The 22,186-nt window shown below is 57.5% G+C and overlaps 6 protein-coding genes across 6 annotated transcripts; 3 read left to right on the top strand and 3 right to left on the bottom strand.

The window, feature by feature from the left end:
- Positions 1 to 178: 178 nt before the first annotated feature.
- Positions 179 to 2,521, top strand: CH63R_13724 (uncharacterized protein; the record flags this gene model as incomplete). The annotated part of the gene is made up of 4 exons (XM_018308698.1): positions 179 to 266; positions 330 to 400; positions 470 to 1,699; positions 1,775 to 2,521. 4 exons carry the CDS (start codon positions 179 to 181, stop codon positions 2,519 to 2,521), a joined length of 2,136 nt encoding a protein of 711 aa, XP_018151016.1.
- A 706-nt stretch (positions 2,522 to 3,227) lies between these two features.
- Positions 3,228 to 4,448, bottom strand: CH63R_13723 (Cut9 interacting protein; the record flags this gene model as incomplete). Its single annotated transcript, XM_018308697.1, has 1 exon — positions 3,228 to 4,448. The coding sequence occupies one exon, from the start codon at positions 4,446 to 4,448 to the stop codon at positions 3,228 to 3,230; it is 1,221 nt and encodes a 406-aa protein (XP_018151015.1).
- A 4,023-nt stretch (positions 4,449 to 8,471) lies between these two features.
- CH63R_13722 (uncharacterized protein) lies at positions 8,472 to 9,203 on the top strand (the record flags this gene model as incomplete). Its single annotated transcript, XM_018308696.1, has 1 exon — positions 8,472 to 9,203. One exon carries the CDS (start codon positions 8,472 to 8,474, stop codon positions 9,201 to 9,203), a length of 732 nt encoding a protein of 243 aa, XP_018151014.1.
- Positions 9,204 to 9,923: 720 nt separating this feature from the next.
- CH63R_13721 (Kinetochore protein spc24) lies at positions 9,924 to 11,008 on the bottom strand (the record flags this gene model as incomplete). The annotated part of the gene is made up of 3 exons (XM_018308695.1): positions 9,924 to 10,378; positions 10,542 to 10,674; positions 10,766 to 11,008. 3 exons carry the CDS (start codon positions 11,006 to 11,008, stop codon positions 9,924 to 9,926), a joined length of 831 nt encoding a protein of 276 aa, XP_018151013.1.
- Positions 11,009 to 11,520: 512 nt separating this feature from the next.
- On the top strand, positions 11,521 to 12,324 carry CH63R_13720 (Mitochondria fission 1 protein; the record flags this gene model as incomplete). Its single annotated transcript, XM_018308694.1, has 4 exons — positions 11,521 to 11,536; positions 11,655 to 11,673; positions 11,750 to 11,843; positions 11,995 to 12,324. The coding sequence occupies 4 exons, from the start codon at positions 11,521 to 11,523 to the stop codon at positions 12,322 to 12,324; spliced, it is 459 nt and encodes a 152-aa protein (XP_018151012.1).
- Positions 12,325 to 13,365: 1,041 nt separating this feature from the next.
- On the bottom strand, positions 13,366 to 15,186 carry CH63R_13719 (ankyrin repeat protein; the record flags this gene model as incomplete). Its single annotated transcript, XM_018308693.1, has 2 exons — positions 13,366 to 14,985; positions 15,043 to 15,186. 2 exons carry the CDS (start codon positions 15,184 to 15,186, stop codon positions 13,366 to 13,368), a joined length of 1,764 nt encoding a protein of 587 aa, XP_018151011.1.
- Positions 15,187 to 22,186: the final 7,000 nt, after the last annotated feature.

Here is a 22,186-nt window from a genome sequence, read left to right as displayed (position 1 = left end):
GTGAAGGCCCTTCAACACGAGTGAGCCCTCGTGGATTCGTAATTCTTCCGAGTCCCGCTTCTTTACCAGAGCAGAACAAAGGAGTCGACAGGATCCTCCGGCGAGAGTGACCGGGACCTCAATTCCTTTGAATTTTTGAAGAGGAAAGCCACAAGTCGTATACACCAGCCCGCCCATCATGCGCGGCCTGGCGCAGGCTCTCCTGATCGCCCCGGTCCTGGTGGGAGCTGCTCCCTCCAGGATTGGCATGGAAAAGGCAGACCAACGTGCGTTCTTCACTCCCTCCCCCCCCAAGTTCTTTTGTTCACCGCGACTGACAACATCTCAAGATGACTCGCCCTCGACCTTCATCACGTTTGACATCCCTCCAGGCTTCAACGAGGACCAACCCAAGCCCTACGTAAGCCTTGGTCTCCCGCCGCCCTCCCCCCTTCCCCTGATATATCGTCCCAACTGACACCCAAACCAGACCCTCCACCTCCAGGTCCTCGAGGCCCCCTCCCCCTGTGCCTACCCAAACATCAAGGTCAACGACAACACGCTCTCCCAGGGCGGTCACACCCTCGGCCGCGGAACCTTCGCCGGCGACCACGACGGCACCACCTTCATCGCCTCCTGGTCCTCCACCTGCGCCGGCGACGAGCAGCTCCTCCGCTTCACCCTCGAGTCCCTCGCCGGCCGCTCCCTAGCCTCCGACCTCGCCTTCGTCGCCCGCTTTCGCCAGACCGCTCCGGCCGCCATCATCGAGGTCGTCGGCGACATCCGCCTCTCGGACCACCGGCCCCTGCCTCCCCCGTCCAAGGCCCTCCCTGAGTTCGACCACCACGACCCAAGGCCCGGCGACGACGAGGACGGCCTGCTAGAGAACCCGCCCTTCCCGCCCCCACCTCACCACCACGTCGGCGACCACCCGGACAACCACCCCGGCGACCACCGTGATGGCGACCACCGCCACCGCCCGTCCGGCCGCCCCGCCTCCTCCCCCGAGGATGACGAGCACGTCCTCGCAGAGCTGCGCGAGCTCGACTGCCTCCGCCACCAGCTGCACGCCCTGAAACACGCCATCCACGAGAAGGAGTCCCGCCTGGCCCGCGACCACGGCGTCGTCCCGCACCGCGGCGGCCGTCACCGCGCCTTCAAGGAGTGCGACTCGTTGAAGTGCGTCATCGACACCCTCATGCACCGCGTCGGCGGCGGCTTCCGTCGCAAGGGCGAGGGCCGTCACGGCGGCCCGGGGCGTGACCACCATCACGGTCCTCCGGCCTCGTGCCCCGGCTTCCCGTTCCCCGAGCACGGAAACCACACAAACGGGAATCATACCCTCCCGCTGCCCCCACCGCCCCCGGGCTTTTGTCACTGCGCGCCTCCTCCCCCTGAAGGCCCCCCCGAAGGTCCCCCCGAAGGCCCCCCTGAGCCGCCCAAGGGTCCTCATCACGGCCACCATGAGGGACCTCCTCCCCCGCCGTTCGATGAGCCTCATCGCGGACCTCCTGGACACCATGGCCCGCCTCCGCCTCCGCCTCCGCCTCCTCCCTTTGACGAGCCTCCTCATGGACCCCCTCATCACGGTGGCCCTCCCGGTCCTCCCGGCGCCCCTCCCCCAGGACCCCCTCCGGACTTTGAGCATGAGCACCCTCTCGGCGCCGAAGGCTCGCAGCACCGCCGCCCGCACCCCCACGGCGCCCATCCTCACCACGGCGTAAGTCCCCATTTCCCCTCTTCACCCCCTCCGCCTCCGCCCTTCCATCAACCACAGCTAATAAGCATCCTGTAGCCCCCTGGCCCTCCCCCCCACGGCCCTCCCCATGGCCCCCACGCGCCCCTTCCCATGAAGATCGCAGTCGCGTCCTTCCTCCTCGTCGGCATCCTCGCCCTCCTGCACGCCGCCGTCTCCCGCCGATCCTCGTCGCGCCGCGAGGCAGCCCGCCGCGAGCGCAAGCACTCCCGCCGCGCTCGTCACCGCCGGGATCACCGCGAGGCGCGCAACGAGGCCTTCAAGGCGTCGCTGGCCAACCTCTGGTCGCGCATGTTCGCTGATCGTCTGGGCCCTGGCGCCGGCTTCGACGAGGAGGAGAAGCGCGCCTTCCTGTCCGGCGGCGCCCACGCCCGCCCGTCCTCTTCCTCGGACGAGGGCGACTTCGAGACTGTCGACAGCATGACGTCCGAGATCACCGAGTTCCGCAACGCCGCGACGCTCGTGACGGAGATGGTCGCAGCCGAGGAGCGGAGGCAGAGGATGCGCGAGCAGCAGGACCAGGAGCGTCAGCGGCAGCAGCAGCAACGTCTGCACATGCCCAGGCGAGGCCCCGAGGCCGCGGTGTCTCCCCCCAGCCCGACGGCCGCGTTCGCCGAGTACATGGGCGACGACGTGCTCCCCGCGTACGACGAGCACGCCCCCGCGGTCATCGTCTCGGACGGCTTTAGCAGCTACTCGCCAGGCTCGACCGAGTACGTCCCCGGCGCATCGTCGGACACGACGGCCTCCAACATTGACAGCGTCCTGGGAGACCCCAAGAACTGAGCGCCGGTTGCGAGTGGGAAGATGGCTGGGTTTTTCTTTCTGTTTCATTTTGTTTATTTCTTAAATATTCTTTTTCTGTTTTGTGACACTTCCGTAGAGATATCCCGCGCATTCAAGACATGCTTTCCCACCCTCATATCCCTCTTGTTTATTTGTGTATTGTTTGGTTAAGTATAAGCTCGACTTTTGCGTCTTGCGGCCCGTTTGTGTCGGTTCGCGGGCAAGCAAAGGAGAATACTTTATTCACGAAGGCGTGTTCAGCTGAGATCCAACGTTTCTCTTTTTCTCTCTCTTTTCAAGACGAGAGCTGTCCATAGACGGCGGTGTAATACTGGCCAAGTATGTTTAACACGGTTAAGTCGAGCATACGTACGTCAGCACGAGGAGTAATCCCGAATACTATCCCGCAGTTGATACGGCATTGTCTGAATTTTTTGTTCGTAGCCATCGTGAAGCCAATGGAGGAGCCGGCGGTGTTGAGTGGTTCATGTCACAAGCCAAGGGAGATGGTTGCGGCCGTTTCGCATAGGCTGCGAAGTAAACTGTGTCTCTCTGTAGCCTTACTCGATGAAAGACCCAGAACCGGCCTGCCCAAGATGGATACTGATGTTGTGATGCGTGGGCGGTCGACTGCTGTTAGTCTGCCCTATCGTAAAGCAATCCTAGCATCCGTGCCAAAATTGTCCTGTCCACAACTATGACGTGTTCAGCCAAATATGAAGTTCCGGTAGTTCCTCCCTATGCGCTCGACGCCTTCCTGAAGGCCCCATCCCTTGACCTCGCAGGCCTTGCGGTACATCTCTTCCAGTCTGGCATCCATTTCCTCGCCGGCGATATGTAAGTCGCTTTCCACCAGAAGGCTGTCGTCGGGACATGCCTGGAGGACCTCGACGATTTTGTCAGCTCCTGCCTTGGTCCCTAAGTTAATAGCGGAAGAGAAGGAGAAGAATATACGGGCCGGGATGGCCGGGTTAGTGTACTGCTTCAACATCTCGGCGGACCCAGAGTACGAGTGTAAGCATATCCGTGGGGGATACGGCTTCGGCGGCACGTTTTTTCGGCCAAAGTTATCCTCCTCGGGCTCATCGTCAGAATCAAAATCCTCGGCTCCCTCGGCAACGAGGCGCTTCTTTTTCCTGCTGACGACCTCCTTCTCGTGACCCTTCCACAGTGAAGAGAGGGTATCGTGGAGAAGGCCGTGGGCCTGGACGCCATGGACGCTCACAGGGCGGCCGAGCTCACCCGCAAGCGCCAGCTGGGCTTTCAGCACGGCAACCTGGTGGGGCATCTTGACATGTTGAGGCGCCAGACGACGCCCCTCACGACCGCCCGGGGTCAGGGTCCGGTCACGCGAGGACTCATCAGCGTCGGTCCTTCCTTCGGGCAGGCGAAAGGCCTTGTCGAGACCAACCTCACCGACTAGAGCAAGGGGATGGTCTTGGAGGCGGCGGCGCGTATCGGCCAAAAAGGATGACAAAGAACGCGGGGTGGGCAAGGCGTCGAGAAAGTCGGGGTCCTCTGGGGCGGGGGCTAGGACGGCGTGGTAATGGCGCGTCTTCGCGTCGGGCTGGCCCTCGGGGTAGGTCCTCTCAGCCTCGGGCACGGTGTCGTCGAATAGCTGGTAGGAGAACCACGGATGCCAGCCAAAGGAGGGGATCAGATGACCCTGAGACATTTCGTACTTTGAGCGAACGCCGTGGGACGTAGCAATCTCAGCGACGAGAGCCTGGTCTTGGCTCCGGGTGGCCATGACAGTTAGAGCAGCGGCGCGCATGGCGGGGATGCGGTCGACGGTCGACATGGTATCTGTGGGGTGGCAATGAGCATCATAGATGCCGGATTCCCAGGGGAAGGGAGTCGATGAGGGCGACGGCGAGATGACGGCAGTGGAGGAGTTCGCGTCCCCATCTTCATGCTGGCCACACATGGCGCGGGTTGGACTGACGGGCGGGGGTGGGTCGGAGCTTGGTGTGCCGGGATGAGCTGGACGGGGAAGCGGGAGAGACGGGGATCGTCGAGATTCAAAACAGGCAGGGAGTGATCACTGCTTTGAGGCTCCAGAGAGAGTCCAAAGAAGAGGGGGGGGGGGGTATGGCAGGTCGGGTTTGATTATCGCCGTTTCTCCTCTCCCAGACTCGACTCGACTTCCCAGGTACCACCAAGCCTGGAACCTCGAACAAGTGTGCCAAGCACAGAATGGCTGGGGCTGGAGTACTGGGGGGGGGCGATAGTAAGCAGGGACCGGTAGAGTGCAGCACGCTGGGACGGTCTTAGTTGGCGGTGGTGTTTGCGCATACGACGGCGGCTCTGAGCGTGCGGAGGAAGCGTAGGGTGTGTAGGGCGCGCTTTTACCCAGGCTGGCGACGTCAAGGTGTCGATTCAGAGACGATAATGATGAAAGAGTAGGTCGGCCGGCTTGTCTGATGGAGTTTGACCGGCTAAGAGGCTACGACACAATGCGCGCGCGAAAAGCGAGGTGCTCGCTGTGTTGGTGAAGCATCTCGATCACCCAGTCCACGACGCAAAAGGACGCGATGATGGTGTGGCAGTGGTGGTGACGGAAGTCGCATCAGAGGCAGGAGCAGGAGCATCTGGAACAGGGAATTAGTGGGGCCACCACAGGATGATGTCAAGGAGGATATGGTCTGTGCGCTTTTTTTTGAACCATTCTTTTAATTTCTCTTTTACCTTGTTGGGGGGATGGGCAAGGACGACGAGAACGGACGGGGAAGGAACGGAAGGAAGGGGAAAGAGAACGGGAAAGAGCTGCCGTCGAACAACACATCTACTGTGTACTCAGATCAGACCTTCACAATCACAATCATAATCATGTTCCCCTCGACACCCGATAGTCGAGATCCTTGCTGCGTTGGACTCGTGGCTCGCTACTTTCCCCAACCGGCTCTTTTCTTTTTTCCTTCCTCTATCCACCCTTATTCCCCCCTGAAGCACCAGTACCATGCAGTCGTCGCTGCGTGTCTCTCCTTCCTGAGACATCCTCATACCTCCATCAATCACATCAATCACACCATATCGAAGGAACACCTCAGACATTCACACATGCCGCCTCTCCAGATGTCTGTCGTTGCCGCAACCGGACTCGGCATCCATGCCGCGCTCGCCCTGAAGTCTCAGTGCATGCATTGCTGCAGAAAATATGCCCTTGATGCATCCAACACAGACATGGCGACGACACAGACACACGCTCCTTGACGCCTGTAGGACGTTCACCGGTGAACCCCAAGCTCGCGAATCAGCATGCCCGGATTCGGACATGACCACGCCAGGCGGGCGCGCCCCCGATCGCTCTCCCAGTAGCTAGAGCACAAAGTCCCCGCCAGTCTATCGGCCCTAGCTAGGGCTGCGTCTAGGAAGACGAACATGTCGACCCGGATGCGTTCAAATGTCCCGCGAACCCCACGCGGCCTGCACTCGTTGGTCGACGACGAGCTCCAGGGAGCTCTGGCTTCTGACGATCCGACTGCCTGCTTCTAGTGTGGCGTCTGGCTTTCGCAAATGGCGCTGTCTGTGAAGCCTACAAAAGTATGGGCCAATGGACCAATGGACCACGGCCAATCTCGCAAGGAATGTCACACTGACACCCCCCAGACAACGGCTGATGGTCGTGCTGTGTCTGCCAGCCTGGGGTAGGACATGACATTGGCGACCAAAGACGCTCGACAGACACATGCACCCCGGCAACTTGATCTGGCCTGCATATTTCCCCCTCCCTCTCTCTGGGCTGAGTTGAGTTGATTTGGGTTCTGCCTGGAGGAGTGCCGCTCGATGCTGATATCGCGGGGAAACCCAAAGATCTCGGCTCTCCGTCAAGGACCAACCCGGAGCGGCCGGCGGCTACTCTGCTCATAGTTTGTCTTTTAAAAGGTCAACCTGCTGAACGGCGTTTCGATGCAAGGCATGCTCGCTGTTCTTGCCCGCCAAACAAAGGAATAATCGTTACAGCTCCCCCACCACATCAGCCTGCATGGCTGTTGCTGCAACTGCTACTGCTACTGCTACCCTGAGATATGTCTGGAGACCGCCTGGCCAACGGGAGGGAAAGACAAACACACCATTCACCTAATCTAACCCGGCGAAGAGCCCTCCACACACCCATCCATGCTTGTTGTAAGCATATGAGAGGCTCAGACTGGCGACTTCTGTGATCCGGGCTTGCGAGGTGTCTGCTCGAGGCCGTCCTCTTTTTCCCCAGACCTTGACCTTCGGTACGACGCTGACCCTAGTCCTGATCCTGGTCCTGATCCTGGCAAGGGCGATGTGGAGACGAGGCGATCGGTTTCGGACAGTTATTCACCTTATCTCACCAAGCCAACACCTCTCTTATCTTTCTGCCCAAATGTTGCTTGTGTCCAGCATCACTGCAGCGTGGTAGGCGGCGCAGATAACAGCGTATCGTCACACACTCTTTTTCTCTCACACATGTAACAAACGTTCCCCGTCCCAAAATCCGGAGCCGGCGCCTCTTGTTTCCTTTTGTCGGTCGCTCTCGTCCACCAAGGCGTATCAATGGGGGGGGGCATCGAGCTGGCAGCGCATAAATCAAGACGCTGATTCACCTGGCAAACTCTCTTCTCCCGCTTGCCCCCCAAAACCCGTTTCTGTCAGTCAGAAACACGCCGCTCTTCACATGGAAAGGGCACCGTTCAGGAACTGCAAACTCTGTTTCCCCCGCCCGCTGCCCCAGCGGGAATTCTGATTTGGACAGCAGATAGTGGACGGCCTGAAGTCAGCCCCGAGTGACGACCCTTTTGAATACGAAAGAGGGGGCCACACAGGCGCAAGCTCGACAAGTGCTTGAGTTGCTCGAATTGATGTTCTTCCCAGTGCCCCCCCCCCCCCCCCCCCTACGTGGGCGAGCAGAAAAACTCTCCCAACACTCGAAAGCTCGAGCGCAGAATTCAGACACCAGAGGGAGTGGCAGAGACGGCGCGACTCCCCACATGCATTCGCAGCACAGAGCACACAATGTACATAACACACCAAACTCCGTCGGTATCCGGACAGCCCACGGCCATTCCATCATAATCGCCATCGGCCCAGCCACTGGCAACGGGTGTAGTACCGCCTCGGGACCATGTAGCTTGTGAAAGCGCAGCTCGGCTTCCCCAGTTTTCTTCTTCTGCTACTAAAGTAGCGTTACACTGCATCGATCCCCTCCCCTCGGGGTGGCAGGACGGCCCAGGACAAGGCCAAAGGCCAAAGGGAGACAAGGGCGGCGGTACTAGTGCTTGCCGCTAGCCTCGGACATGTGAAAGAGACAAACATAGTGCGGCCTGCGAGTCTGTAGTCTGCGGACGTACCGTACGGTGTACACCACACCCCTACCTCTCCGTCCGGTGCCGTTCAGACCCCCCCTCCCTCCCACCTCTCTCCTCTGCCACTCACTCAGGGAAGTCAGTGCCAGCCCACCAACCTCAAGGTTTGAAGGTTCGCTCCCGGCTCCCCTCCGTCTCATCCAATCCTCTTCAGCATGCCTCTCCCGCCGTCCACCATGCTTTCGGACTTTTGACTTTTGGCTGCCCCCATTTCCTTCTGGTTGCTTGACATTCCATTGTACAAAGTCGCCATCTGTCCATCTACACCACCGCCATCAACTCCTTTCCCCTTTCCTGTGTCTCCATTTTCTCTTGTGTTGTTGGAAGATATTGGGGAAACATCGACAGTGGGTTGGGCATCACAACGGTATCGACCGATCGGACCACCGACCAAACGACTGTGAGCCCATCATACGATTCCGGCCACCGGGATATACTTGGTTGCATCCGGAACCACCACGCCTGCCCTCAACCACAAGATAAACCACAAACCAGCCAGTTTTCCAGCAAGCGGAGATGGTGTGAGGACGTTCCTTCCGACAAATCACCCAACGAACGCAAAGCCTCTCTCTCCGTCTCTCTCCTCCCGACTGTTCTGCGCAGCGTCCGCCGCCATGGCTCTCATCAACCCAGTCTACGCCCTCATCGTGCCTTTCCTCTTTCTCTTTACTGTCCCGCTTGCCATCTTCGCCGGCATCACAACGACGCTTGCCTTCACGGTTCTCATCTTCCGAGTGATACTCGTGTATTTCGATCTCGCCCTCTCCCTCCTGCCGTCATACATCACCGGCCGCCCCCAGTACCTGTCCTATGCGTCCAAGGCTCCGGCGTCCGGCAGCCCCTCTCCATCCCTAACACCCACCCGGCGTTCGGCTTCGCGTCGCACAAGACGTCCATCATCGGCGTCTGCCGTCTCCGTCGGCACAATAACACCCATTTCAGAGTCGGGCGGCCTTGGCCTCTTCCCCTCTGTCGGAATCGACCGTGACTACGAAGGCGTCGGCGGCTGGCGGCTAGGGAACGGCAACGACGATGAGTTGTGGATGACAATCAACTCACGTCTCGAGCTGCCTGATCGCCAATATCAACGACACCACCACCGGAGCCCAAGCGGCGGGCCTACCACCCCTGGCGGTGGTGATGGCTACCTCATGATGAAGGGAGGCCGCAATCGGAGCCCGGAAAGCAATCGCGGCGGCTTCACTGCAATCGTGTCACCGAACAGCTCCCGGGCGCGCACCCCGACAAACTCACACATCGCTTTTACGGCGCTTGACGGCATGGACGGAGACTACTTCCCATCTTTATCATCGCCAAAGGCTGCGAGGAAAGTTGCCGTGGCATGAGGAGAAGCCTTCGCCCTGGCAGGAAGTCAAAAGTCTTTTTTATTTACCATTAATGAGAGTCCGAAAAGGAAACGGAAAAGATGGAGAGGCAGGACGATGAGGCTCATTCTCCCGGTCTCCTCCCAATATGATGACCACAGAAAAGTATGCCCCTTTGAAAGCGGGCGGTGTACGAGAGTTGTCAATAGTATCTTTCCTATGTCAAGCCAAGGAGGCCGAGGTTACCCTGACCAGACAATGGGGAGGGAGAGTCCAGTAGAAACGGGATATACACAATGATGGAACACAACCTACAGGAGGGAATGGCAACGTCGTGCGGCCAGGCGAGACCAGCCGCGATTAAGATACGGATCGGGTTTGGGAGTCATCAGGCGTTTGTTTTTTGGGCTGTATCACATCTCATCCCATAGTCCAAATGGACGGATCAACCACGAAAGGCATCATGGATGATTACAGGCCATCGATTCCACAGTGATGATTTCCCAGCGATATATCCACAGTGGCGATTGTTGTTTTCCACAGTGACACAAGGCATGTTGTGTCAAGAGATCGAATCGTAGATTTGAAGCGGAGCGAGCGAAAGCAATCGTCTTGTATCCCAGACGTGGTATCCTTATCATGAACCCCCGAAACGCCTTCATCACTCCAAGCAAGAAATTCGCCGACGAAGAACAAACCACACCCACCCAAAAAAAAAAAAAACACTACCAAACCCCCTACCTACAGCGTCTGCCAAAAGTAGTTTGCGTAAAAGAACTTTGAAAACTTCTTGTCCATGTTGACGACATGCACGTCGCCCTTCCGGTCGTTGCGGACAACGGCGCGGGTGAACTCGCCGCCGCCGCCGTCGCGGCCGTCGCGCTCGATCTCGATGCCTAGGCTGCGGTAGACCTTGAGGCGCAGCAGCACCTCGTCGTCGACGGGGTCGCGGCGGCGGGCCTGGTCGTCGGCGGAGCCGTCGAGCCCCTGGATCTCGAGCTCCTGGAGGCGCACGCTGAGGTCGGCGGCCTGCTGGGCGAGGCGCTCGGCCTCCATCTCGGCGTCCGAGGCGGCCTTCGCGGTCCGGAACTTTGTTGTGTCGAGGCGGGCGATCTCCGAGGCGTGCGCGGTCGACGAGTGCTGCGATGTGAGCTCGGCGTGCTGGGAGGCCATTGTGTTTAGCTGGCGAGAGAGCTCTGCAAGGGGGGAAGCATGTCAGCACGGCTTCCTTCATTCCTGTATGGAGGAGAGTGGAGTGGAGGGGAAGGGAACGGAGGGAGTGCGTGCCGCACTTTCGAAGGCGGCAGCGGCGGCCAGATAAGACTGGCTCAAAGGGTTGTGTTGCCATTGTTGACGTACTCTTGAGGGCATTTTCGGCCTCGCGCAGGCGCAGCTCGCGGGCCTGCTGGAGGGTCGCGAGGGATTCATTGATGCGCGCGACGGCTTGCTTGTCGGGATGAATGTTGAAATTGTCGATGGTGTGGCGGATGAGCTGCGAGGGCATGTCAGTATGGAATAGATCTCTTCCCAAGCAGTGACATTCAATGATTTGGGGGGTAGTGAAGTAAGGTGGGGTGTGTTACCGTCGCGGGCTCCTCTGCTAGAAGCATCTTGGCTGATTTCTTCCCGTTCGGGTTTGTGTGTGTGTGTGTGTGGTTGAGTTGTGGTCGAGTTGTGGAAATGGTTGATTGTGTTCGAATCTCGCCGCAGGATACGCGGCCGGCGGGTTCGTCAGGGCGCGTTCTTTCGTAAAATCGCGAGGAGTGTTTGTCGCCGATCCAGTTGAATTCATTCGAATGGGCGAAGAGGGTTCTGGAAAAAGACATTGGCCCAAGCCCGATGTGGAACAAACAAAAAGAAACAGGCTTATCGGCTGCCAGCTATCACCGGGACGACAATCGACTGACCATCCCTGTCTGTCAGTGGTCAGTGGGCGGTAGGCAGTGGTCACTCCTTCCAGGCAGGCCGCGGGACAGCGGCAAAGTGGGTCTCCACTCCAGCTCAGTGCACGCCGCCATCGCCCGCGCGCAGCAGTCGTCATCCGCCACCCACCCATCCCCCCCCCACACATCTTCAGATGTCAGAGCTTCAAGCCACTCCGCCTCTCAGAAGCAGGTTTACCTAGGATTACCAGCGCCATCTTCAACCCTGCATCCAACAACTCGATATCGGCAGACCAACGACAGCCAGTTCACGAACAACGATCACAACAACGAGAGGTCCTGACCACGCTTTATTCGAGAGAGCCTGAGACCAGACACGCGAGAGACAAGGGAAGAAGAAAAGAAAAAAAGGAAGAGTCAAAAAGCAGTCTGTCGCACGGCAGCATCACGCAAAAATGGTTGATCTGCCATGTAAGTCCACCACAACCACCACCACCGCCGCCCCTTCTCCCTGCCGGCCAGCTTCGCAACGCACCGGCGCAACAAACCTGCAGACAGACCGATCGCTGACTTGATCATGTCCACGCAGACGCCCTCGACGCGGAAACGTATGTCCCAGAGCCAAATCCCCGTCCCATCCCGCGATCATGCCCTACAGTCCGACTGACGGCGACTCACCCGCAGGCCCCTCAAGGCATCCGAGCTCCAGGTCCTTCGCGCCCAGTATGAAAAGGAAGGCGACATGGTCGGCGTCCAGACAAAGTTCAACTACGCATGGGTACGCCCTTCTCTCATCCATCTCCCTTGCTCTCTGTCAGAACCTCCTCAGCCCATGCCACACTTCGATAAAACTACCCTCTCCCTCTTCCCCACGAAGCCCGATACCTCACAAAGACAACCCGCTAACCACGGTCAAACTGTCTCCGCAGGGTCTCGTCAAGTCCGACTCCCGTAACGACCAGCAGCTCGGCGTCCGCCTGCTCTCCGAGATCTTCCGCGTCTCTCCCGAGCGCCGCCGCGAGTGCCTCTACTACCTCGCCCTTGGCAACTACAAGCTCGGCAACTACGCTGAGGCCCGCCGCTACAACGACCTCCTCCTCGACAAGGAGCCCGCCAACCTGCAGGCCTCGAACCTGCGCCAGCTCGTCGACGACAAGGTCGCCAAGGAGGGCCTTATGGGAGTCGCCATCATCAGCGGTGTAGCCGTCGCCGCCGGCGTCGTCGGCGCCTTCCTTATGAGGAACGTCAAGAGGAGATAAACCTTTTTCGCGCCTCACCCGTTCGGCACCCTCTAAAGGGGGAGAGAGAGAGGAAGGGAGTGTGTATGTTTGTGGGGGAGAAAGAGGGACACGCGGTGTAAAGGAACAAATGGGAAACGGCGGCGCGAGGAGAAAATGTTCGATACAACCTCTCCCCCCCCCCCCCTTCCCTCCGTCAGTTTCTCTCCTTCGGTAATGTGTATTTGTATGGACATGAAAACGGCTTCTTTTTATTCTTCAGTGTAGCAGGCGTATACGCAACTCGGCTCCGCCTTACCATCTCCCGGGGGGGGGCATCTCACCACAGAATCTCATACCTAATCCCGAACGCTTTGCTGCGAGACTGTCGGTCAACTTTCCCTCGATCGAGACTTGAGAGCGGCCTTTATCCACCGCAAGACCAATCAAGCCCATGTCGTCCGCCGGTCTCGTGGCCGTGCCCAGCTCGGGAATATGGGACGTGGGCGCAGATCCGCCCTTTTGCTGTGTTACCCCAGGTACGGATAGCAGGATGTTGTTGGAATCGCGACATGGCCAAACTCTCAATGTATCAGCGAATTCACGACTCGATCCTTCAATCCGGTCTACGCTCAAAGTGGTTGCTCCATCGTGCGGAACCGCATGGTCTCCGTGAACTTATGACAGCCCACACGATAAATGGAAGGCGAGCCCCAATTCGTCCGCTAGAGGTCAAGCAAACATAGCCAAGCATCACGTTGGTAGATGGGAAGCCTAGTGATCAAGTTCTAATTGCAAACTGCGGTCTCGGCTTGTGCAACCTGCCTCTTCGCCGAGTGAAACTGTCCCGCTACGTTCTGTGTGATGAGCTGCCCTATTATGTACACAATGCACATCCCAAGTCGAAGTACGCCCGGCCCCAAAACTTAGTCTGCTTCAAGAAAAAGGCCACAGATGACCAAAGCTGAACGCTATCAAACCCTCTTCGTAATTCGTAATTCCCCGTCTGTAGGCTTGACCCACGCGGGACATCCAAGCCTTTGCAAGACGCTCCCTGCCCGCACGAGGACCACTTTAGCGAAATTATGGTCTCCGTCGCTCTCGTGTGTTGTCCCCAGAGCCAGGTCCTCGGGAGAACTGGTGTCTCAGCCAGTTCAGCGGACCATGGTTTGAACCAGTGTCCTGGTTATTATCGCGATCGCGGTCCCAGTTGCCGGACGACGGGCTCCGCTGCCTAGCTCGGGACGAATCAGACTGATGCCGGCGAATGCTTGGGGGCGAATGAGAGTCCCGTCGAGACGGGAAACTGGGCGTCCGGCCTGCTTCTCGGGGACGCGAAGGCAGGTCAGTATTCAAAGCCTCGTCCCGGCCTGTGCTAGAACCTCCATAGACAGGGAAGGGCACGTCCCAGTTGGTCATGGGCGATCTCTGGGGTCGGGTGGAGGCATCGGGGACCGGAGGGGTTTGCTGGTAGTAGGGCGGTCGGGGAGAGAAAGCTGTAGCTCCCCAATGACCGGGCATTCCAGGCGGCGCATCACCCCAGTCGAACGGGTGGTGTGAGCTTTCTGATGAGCCAGGCGCCTCAGTGGGTGCACGCTGAGAAGCATTGGCGTTCGGGTTCGTGTTCGGTCCGCTCGCGTTAGCATTATTGGCGTTGCCGCTGCTGGGCTTTTCGATAGGGGTGCGGCATATCGGACAGGTGTTGTGCTCCTTCAACCACATTACAACGCACTGGTCATGGAACCAGTGCTTGCAGGGCAACACCGTGGCGTCATCGCCCTCACTAAACCCGTCGATGCAGATGGTACACTCGGTCTTGCCATCAGGGCCTAACATCTCCTTGTCCACCTTCTTGCGCTCCAGCTTGCGAAGAGCGTCTTCAGTCGCCGGGGGTGCAGCATTGTTCTGCGGGTTTTGCTCCATCAACTGCGAGATGATGCGGTCCAAGGCCTCTTGAGTGTACACGGCATCACCATGAGAGGCATTGGCCGGGTTGAGCATGCTAAGGATCTCCTGGAGGAGCGTGGGCGCTCCGCCAGGCGCCCCCTGGTCCTGAGCTTGACCAGGACCAGAGGTCCCTCCGGGCTGGGGAGGTCCTGCTCCGGCAAGCACGCTGCTGAAGATACTGGGAGCCTGGTTAGCACTCGTTCTGATGGAGACCATCGTGATTCGAGATCCAGAAGGCGACTGGCCACGAGGGCTGTTGAGGCGGACGTACGACTGGAACGGATCGCTTCCGGGCCCAACGGGAGAGCGGACACCTCCTTGCTGGATATGGATGGGCCCGGTAGCGATCGTGAAGCTTGTGGTGCCTCCCGGACCTGCTCTGTGATAGGTGCGTACATTGGCCGGGCCGCCAAAGAGACCGCCGCCAGCGAAGCCAGGGGGGCGGGTTTCATCGGGCGGTCGCGGAGGCATGCCCAAGCCAAAGTCGTTGACCATGTCGATGAAGCGGCGAATGATTTGGTCGCCATCATTCGCGTCCGGAGGCTGCCGTGTGTTCGGGTGGGGGCTCTGACTGGGCCGCTGAGAGTTGTCCCATATGGTCCGGTGAACGACGAAACCGCCAGGGCCGCGGTGCAAGTGCTCCTCTATATCGGCCTCGTCGGGATCGGAATCGTCGTCATATCTGCCTCTGCGACTTGGGGAGTCATGGAGCGGGGGACCGTCTTCAATCTCTCTGGGGTCGTTCTCTGGAGAGACCTGAGCAGTTGTTAGCGAAAGCCGCTAACGCAGGCGATGCGGAGGGATATGACGTACGATCTCTGTGATTTCGCTGTCGCAGCGAGGACACTGCAGGCCGTGCTCGTCTTGCCACCACTCGTGCGAGCAGGCATGGCAGTATACCACCTCCCGGCCAGCCGTTGCATCCAGGTGTCCACCTCTGGTGTTGTGGGACTCCATTTCGGCCTGGTTGCGCTGGTAGGCTGCTAAGGCGGTGAGTCCAAGGCCTACAGCGAGGCCGGCAGCGCGAAGTGCTCTGAACGCCAGTCTGAATGATTTTGGGAGATCAAGTCGTGTGGAGTAAAGGAAGCTTTGGAGCGATGTCGCAATTTCGCCGAGTGGCGGAGGCTTGAGAAGTTCTGTTACTGGTCGTCCAGTACTTTGCAGGGTCGGTGATTGCAAAAAGAAAAGAAAACCGTAGGAGAGCCTTCCTGCGGGGAGGGACGCTCAGTAGCTACTGCGGCCGAGTGCAGAGCTGCTGCTGTTGGTGAATGATGGAAACGTCAGCCGAATCGACGTTGGAGCACGATCGTTATCGGCGGAGGCGGAAGGTGCGATACGACGGTGTGGTGTGTATTAGGCAGGTAAGGTTAGGTGGGTAGGCAAGGAATGCTGAAATGATGGGAAAAGTTGGGGGTCTACACAGACAACGTCAGTTAGTACTACAGCCTGCTTCTTCTTCGAATCTGTCCCGAGAGGCACGGCCAATTAGAGGAGATCTGGGGAGTTGCCTCTGCGTATCCTCTGTTCGGTTTTGATTTTGTGAGGGTGACCGGCCTCCTTCAGGTGTCTGGTGGTGAATGAAACCTGAGGAAAGGAACGTACGTACTCACGCTAAATTATGTACATTCAATAGAGAAGGTGCATAGTCATCTCCAAGTGCAATAAGAAAGCACATAGGCCAGTCGCCACTACGGAATAGGTACGCAATGGCGGGGAATGTTAGGGGAAAGTGGTAGAGCAGAAAGCAAGAGGCGATTTGTTGGGATGGCGAAAGCTTGCGGTTGAAAGTGATGCAGGTTTCCAAGCGAACCCTTCACATTACACTGCGACTCTTTGGGGGGAAAGAGAAGCGCATCCGTCAAGTCGCCAGCCGTGGTGCTGATGGGGTGGAAGCTGGGGGAGGTACCCTTTTTTCGGGACGGGAAGAGACAGCAGCGAAGGGGCCGTGACGTGACGTTTGTGGTGGAGACCATCGCTCCGCTGGTCGGGGAGTAGGTATACTTTCTTGGTAATCTCACTTTAGTAGGTACCTGAGTACCTACGTATGCAGCGCGCTAGAAGGAAGGAACTGCTCGTCCTGCGGCCACGGCAATTGGATGCGAAGTCTCCACCTTGAAGCTCCCATTCCCTTCCATCGACTTCGGTGTGGCGGTGTAAAAGTGTAGCAGTGTGGCTGTGCGCCGACCTTCTCTGGCTCTCTTGCACGACCACATTTCACTCGTATCTCACAAGATCAATGAGCCTACTCAGAGCCAGAATATACATGTCGAGCCCAACCTTACCACTTTGACCCTACACAATGTCGCTTGGGAGTCGTTGGTCCGAAACATGGCCAAATTCATAATCACGAGCTGTAGGTACTGTGGTAGGTATGCTTTATTGCCTTTAATGGTACTTTAATTTCTGACGGGTAGCTCAGATGCTGTCGACGCGTTACGTATTACCTGTCGAAGTCGAAGTACCCAACTACTTACAATTACAATCTTTTTTGATCCTCTGGCTAGATAGCTGAAGGAGAAAACATATCAGATGAGAGATCAAGTTGCTTGTGGTCATGGGTTATTGATAGCTGGGAAATGCGGTTGGTGACATAGGCGAAGCCGCTACATGAATCACATTAAGAAATCCGTCTTCCTTATCGTGACCATTACTTCAACATAGCACCCTGCTAGCTGTGGCAGAGGGGCCACTCCCTTAACTGCCGCCTTTGTCGGTTTCAGTAGCAAGATCTACTCCATGAGGTTGTAGACCTCAGACCGTGTGTATCCCGCGTGTCCGGGACCGCCCCAGCCTTGAGCAGCAACTCTTCGCGGTCTCGACATTCGGTCCGCAGATCGCTTCGAACTGCGGCAGGAAAGAGTACAACAATTAGGCCCCGTGGCATTTAACGTGGATTCCGAGGCACTCAAGCATGAATTCATTCTAGCTTATATTATACATTAAAACTCCAAAGGGGGTGGGGGAGGGGGGTTTGTTCCGACGGGAATCGTGGACGAGGGTGATGAAGTAGTCAGGGGCATATGCCAGCCTTCAATAGCTTCCCAGTATGAAAGACAGGTTGACTAGAATCCCATCGACATCGAAATCGGTGTCGGACTCCTCGAAGATGACTGGCTCAGCGACCTCGTCGGGACACGGGGAAAACAACCCCATCTGAACGCCTCCCAAGCGATGCCCTGGTCTTATTGTAACTTACTTAGGGTGAGTTTGCCGGCGTAGAACGGATTACGGTAGCGGGTATATTTTTAAGCACCCACCGAGTTTCCCGGCCGCTGCGAAGAGTGCCGAGTCCATCCAGTAACAGCCTGACCCGGCAGGAACCAGAACTGTGTCAGAGGCGAGTGGCCACGCCCTACCTCGGCAGTCACGAGATAACGACGTTCCATGGGATTTTGAGACACCCTTTTTGATCTCTTCCCTGACGTCAGAGCTTAGGGACGTGGAGTCATGATCGGTAGCAAGCCAATCTTCCACGCCAAGCTCAACGTACAGATAGCTGGCATTGTTGTCTTAGGAGCCTAGCATGCTCACGTATTGAAGTTGTTGAGTAAGGCTCAGGCGACTCTCGGGTACATGTAACCAGAACCCCGAGATTGAGGTGCCTGCCGCACAGTGTTATTGGAGCTCGGACAATTAGCGACTCGTGGCTTCTCCCGTTGAATGCGTCGATAACAAGACAGAAGGCATGGAAAATACCCAAGGGCTTTGTCCATAACACAATCAATCTGGTGAGTGAATTGATTGTCTGGGTAATCAGGCTATTTTCCAACTGTCTGAGCAGCCCAACGAGGTAAAGGATCTCAGGTGTGTCGTCGCCCCCATCTAACCTAGGATGGAGCCCAGGATGTTGGGGGTAGCCTAGGAGCCCGCATCGTCCAGGGAGCAGCAGCGAAAGCCCACTCCAATATTGGCAGGCTTTGCCGTGAGATGGGTATTGGATCGCTTCCGGCGCTCTTGGACGAGATCGGAGCTCAGGGGGTGGAATGGGTATGCGCGAGCATGCAGGTGACGTTGGGAAGGGGCTCCCCTCGCTCCCTTCGACAGTACCGTGTTGCTCGAGGCCGCTGGCGGTTGTCAGCTGGTCAGCCAAGTCCCGCATCCCATGACGGATAAGGACAAACGGCCGAGTAGACGGCCGAGTGAGCAACATGTTGACTTTGACCGCCCGGCTATCCAGAGGACTGGTGATTCCGTCCGATCGCCCTTCTGCCAAGCCAAATGGCTGCCGTCACGAAAGCAGTTTATGGATCCCCGCGGCGCAAGATCGTGGCTGTAGGTAGGCAGGGTGTCCTCATGTCCTCGCCATTGATGGCGGACAGTCACTTCAACGAGCAGGCCGTCTTGTGGGATGTGCGGTCGGTACCCCTGGCGACGATGTCCTCGTGAATCAGGGCCGTGAGATTCTACATGTCGACCAGAACGAATACCTTGACGTGGCCCGCCCGGAAAGACTCGGTTTACGGCCTGTACGGCATGACCAGTGGAAGAAGGTATGGGGTGCCCAACTCCTGTGGTGTGGCATGGAAAGAGCTTCTTGGGTAAAAAAAGAGTCGAGCGTGGGATGGACTTGGTGCTGCAACGAATTGTTGGTCGGGTTTTGTTTTGTTTTGGATATCAAAGCAGTCCATTGTCCCCCTCTGAGAGCAGGTAGTTCCTATATGAAAGTGTGAATGCCATCCTTGGCGCCCCTGTGATGGCGGAGACGAGGATGCAGAGACGGTCGAGTGATGCAAAGGGCGACGGCCCCTATGATTGCCAGGGCCGAGGCCATTGGCTTGTAGCGTCAGCGGCACCAGGCTTTCAACTTGAACCACATCCTAGTTTCGGATGCCGGTGGCAGTGGCAGTGGTGTTAGTGGCCATAGCTTCCAGCCAAGGCCTCCTGAGTCTTCCGGTTCTCCAGACCAAAAAGGTAGCTGTATTGCGGTGCGAGACGGTGGGGAAGCTGGAGGAGGGCGAGACCGAGACAAGGATAATCATGGGTGAGGGTGATGAGGAGCCGGCATGGGCGGGCTGTTGGACGAAGCTTCGGACCTTCTCTCGTTGATCAAGACAAGGCGAGGTCGGAGATGAGGAACCAAATGCGATTCTCTGAGCAAGGGTGACTGGATGACGGAATGGCGCAGGGCGGTTAGAACTTGGGAAAGAGTGCCGGAATGAGGTAACGTTGTTGCGGTTTGTTGCATGTCGATGGGCAGAGGAGGTCAGCAGGAGGAGGAGGAGGACGGCGGGCGGCGCCCCCGTGGGCCGTGGAGTATGAATGAAGTGAGGTGCATGGTCCGTGACGGGGGAGGGGGAGGGGAGGGACTCAGGGAGGGGGGGCGCCAGGGAGGATCCCCCTCGCACGGGACGGGGACCTGGAAATGGGATTCAGGTCGGAGTTGCTAGAGGGTGGGGGGGGGGGGAAAGGGTGGAAAGTGGGTTGTGGGGAGTGGCACGTGCACCGTTTGGCGATACCTTAAATCTTGAGTTGTCAATGTGTCAATTGAGTGGTTTTGCTACATGCCGTGCCATGTCATGCACGAGCAATGAGTACCTACCCACCTACCTACCTACCTAGTGAGCACTGGGCAGCAAGCAAATGTCAAGAAGCAAGGTGGCAAGCCATTATGGTAGATGTCAAGGAATTTTGAGCACTGGTACCTTGGTTAGGGATGGATGGATGGCGTTACTCCCTGTGTTTATTTTGTTTACCTCTGTTACGTCGGACAGGAGTTTCTGAACTTGGTTGAGACGACGCCCTTACACACAGCACAGCACGGTTGTCAACCTTGGTGGGCACAGTATTGATGCATCCCGTCTCTCGCTCGAGGTCTGTGTAAGCGGAGCCAAGGAAAACATGCTGAAGAGACTTTTCTCAACTGGAAACCTGGGACTGTGGGTTGTATAACAGAAGACTGGGCAGGATGCAGATGCGTGTATCACATAGTACCCGTAACCAAGGGAAACTGACTCCGTAGCAGTGTAAGACGAACGATACCTCCGTGGCGCGGAGTTGGGCTCTCTACAGGACAGTACTCTGTAGGCAAGGTAGGTAGGTAGTTTGTACAACACCCTCCACTTCGGGCGGCGGCGTCTGCAAATCACATCGTCATCAGAGCGACTCGTCCGTGGCAACCTACCTAGGTAGTCAACGGCATAGTTCAGGCGGTGCACTCGCAGAAGCTACTTGGGACCAGGTCGCCCTGCTGTCTCGTCCCCGTCCCAGAGCACAAAACTGGCCACCCAAAACAAACCAACCCCACCTCTCTCTCACCTGTCCGCATTGCAGCGAATGGCAAGGTTGTTCCCTCCATGGCGGCTCTTCTCCCAATTCGTGCGGCGACGGGCCGCGGAGGTATTCTAGTCGGTCTCCAGTCGGACGGGACGCAGAATTTCGGCACGACAGGGAACCCAACCAACCAACGAACGAATCCCTTCCAAGTTTTTTCCTCGCTTTCCTTCACTCTCTCTCTCTCTCTCTCCCTCTCGGTCTCTCTTTCGAGTCTGGTTCCGGCGCAAAAGCACGCAAAGAAGGGCAAAGCCGCAAAAGGGCAGAGAGGGCACACGGATGCTAATTGATTACACACAGCACAACTCGACTTAAGAGGCTGGAGCCGAGTTGCTAGTTGCTTTCATTACTCGATTGCTGCTACTACTACCTACTTACACATTACCTTCACCTGACTCTCTCTACCTTACCTACTAGGTAGTAGTATCCTTAGACTCGTCCTGTATTACCAACATCAACTTGCCCCGCCCCCCCGGTCCCGGACCAAGAGTCAGCAACAAGCACAGGCACAAGCACAAGCATAAGCAACAAGCAACAAGCATCGACGGCACGTTTCTTCCTCAACTCTTCTGATCTACGTACATTTGACAGGCTGCCTCTCTACATCGTTTCCGGTGTGAGATCGTCGTTACTTGTCAAAGTACCGGCTGTCAATCCTTGGCTCAATCTCACTCCCTTCTCTTCGTCCTCATCCTGCTCCCCCCCTCATCTCCCGCCGCCTGTTCGGGTGGCCTCCCCCGATCGGCCGGTCGACGGGTATCGGAGAACCAGGACTCATTCAGTCTCGTGCACGCGCGCGCGCATATCCTCATTCCCATACTGTCAATCCAATTCCAGTCAGGCGCCTTGGATTTCTCATCCCGCAATCCCCGAGAGACGGATGGCCTGCAACGACCTGCAAACAACCGCGGCCCTCAACATCCAAGTCCCATCATACCGTCCATACCGTCTCCCACAGCCGTTTAACCACCCCGAACGCCGAGAAGCCCAGTGTTGCGACTCATTCAATCATCGCCGCGCCGCACCGCGCCACACCTTCCCTGCCCTGCCCTGCGGACCTACCTGCCTGTCACCTTTTACAGGTATTTCATATTTTTATTATTATTAATCATCCAGCTCTGCAGCAACAGTTACAGCAACCATAACCGCAACCGCAACAGCTGTATCGGCATCAGCAGCAGCATCAGCAGCAAGGAAGCACCAACACCAAGGCCATCCAGGCCTGCCGCCTATTGCCTACCGCCCATCGCCTGGTCTTCTGCCGCTACCTTCGTCCCAAGTTACCATCCCTTCCCTTCCCATCCTTCCCATTTTCTCACACACGCGCCGGCCTTGGCCAAGAAAACCAAAGCCTTTCTCGTACGTAAAATATGTAAGTATCCCAAACACCACATGCAATATTGCTGGTAGTTCCTCTTCTTAGGTACGGGTACCTGGTCCCTCTTTCCCCCGCGACCGCAAAAAAACAAGACGTTGCTCCCCCCCCAAAAGCGGCTTGATTACTCGCTTTATGTCTCGGGGTTCCCAGTCGCTTGGTCTCTTCTCTCGGTCGGCTTTTTTCTTCTCATGAGAGACCATATGTTCTGATGATTTTCTCTCTGTCCAGACCTTTTCGCCAGGGGGATTCTTGTTGTTTTCTCCGTCTGTCGCAATCGACATACGCAAAGGTCCCCGTCACCACCTGGAA

Source organism: Colletotrichum higginsianum, chromosome 10 (assembly GCF_001672515.1).
Source record: "Colletotrichum higginsianum IMI 349063 chromosome 10, whole genome shotgun sequence".
NCBI lineage: Eukaryota > Fungi > Ascomycota > Sordariomycetes > Glomerellales > Glomerellaceae > Colletotrichum > Colletotrichum higginsianum.
Note: the sequence above shows the minus strand (reverse complement) of the source record. Positions and strands in the feature narration are given on the sequence as shown.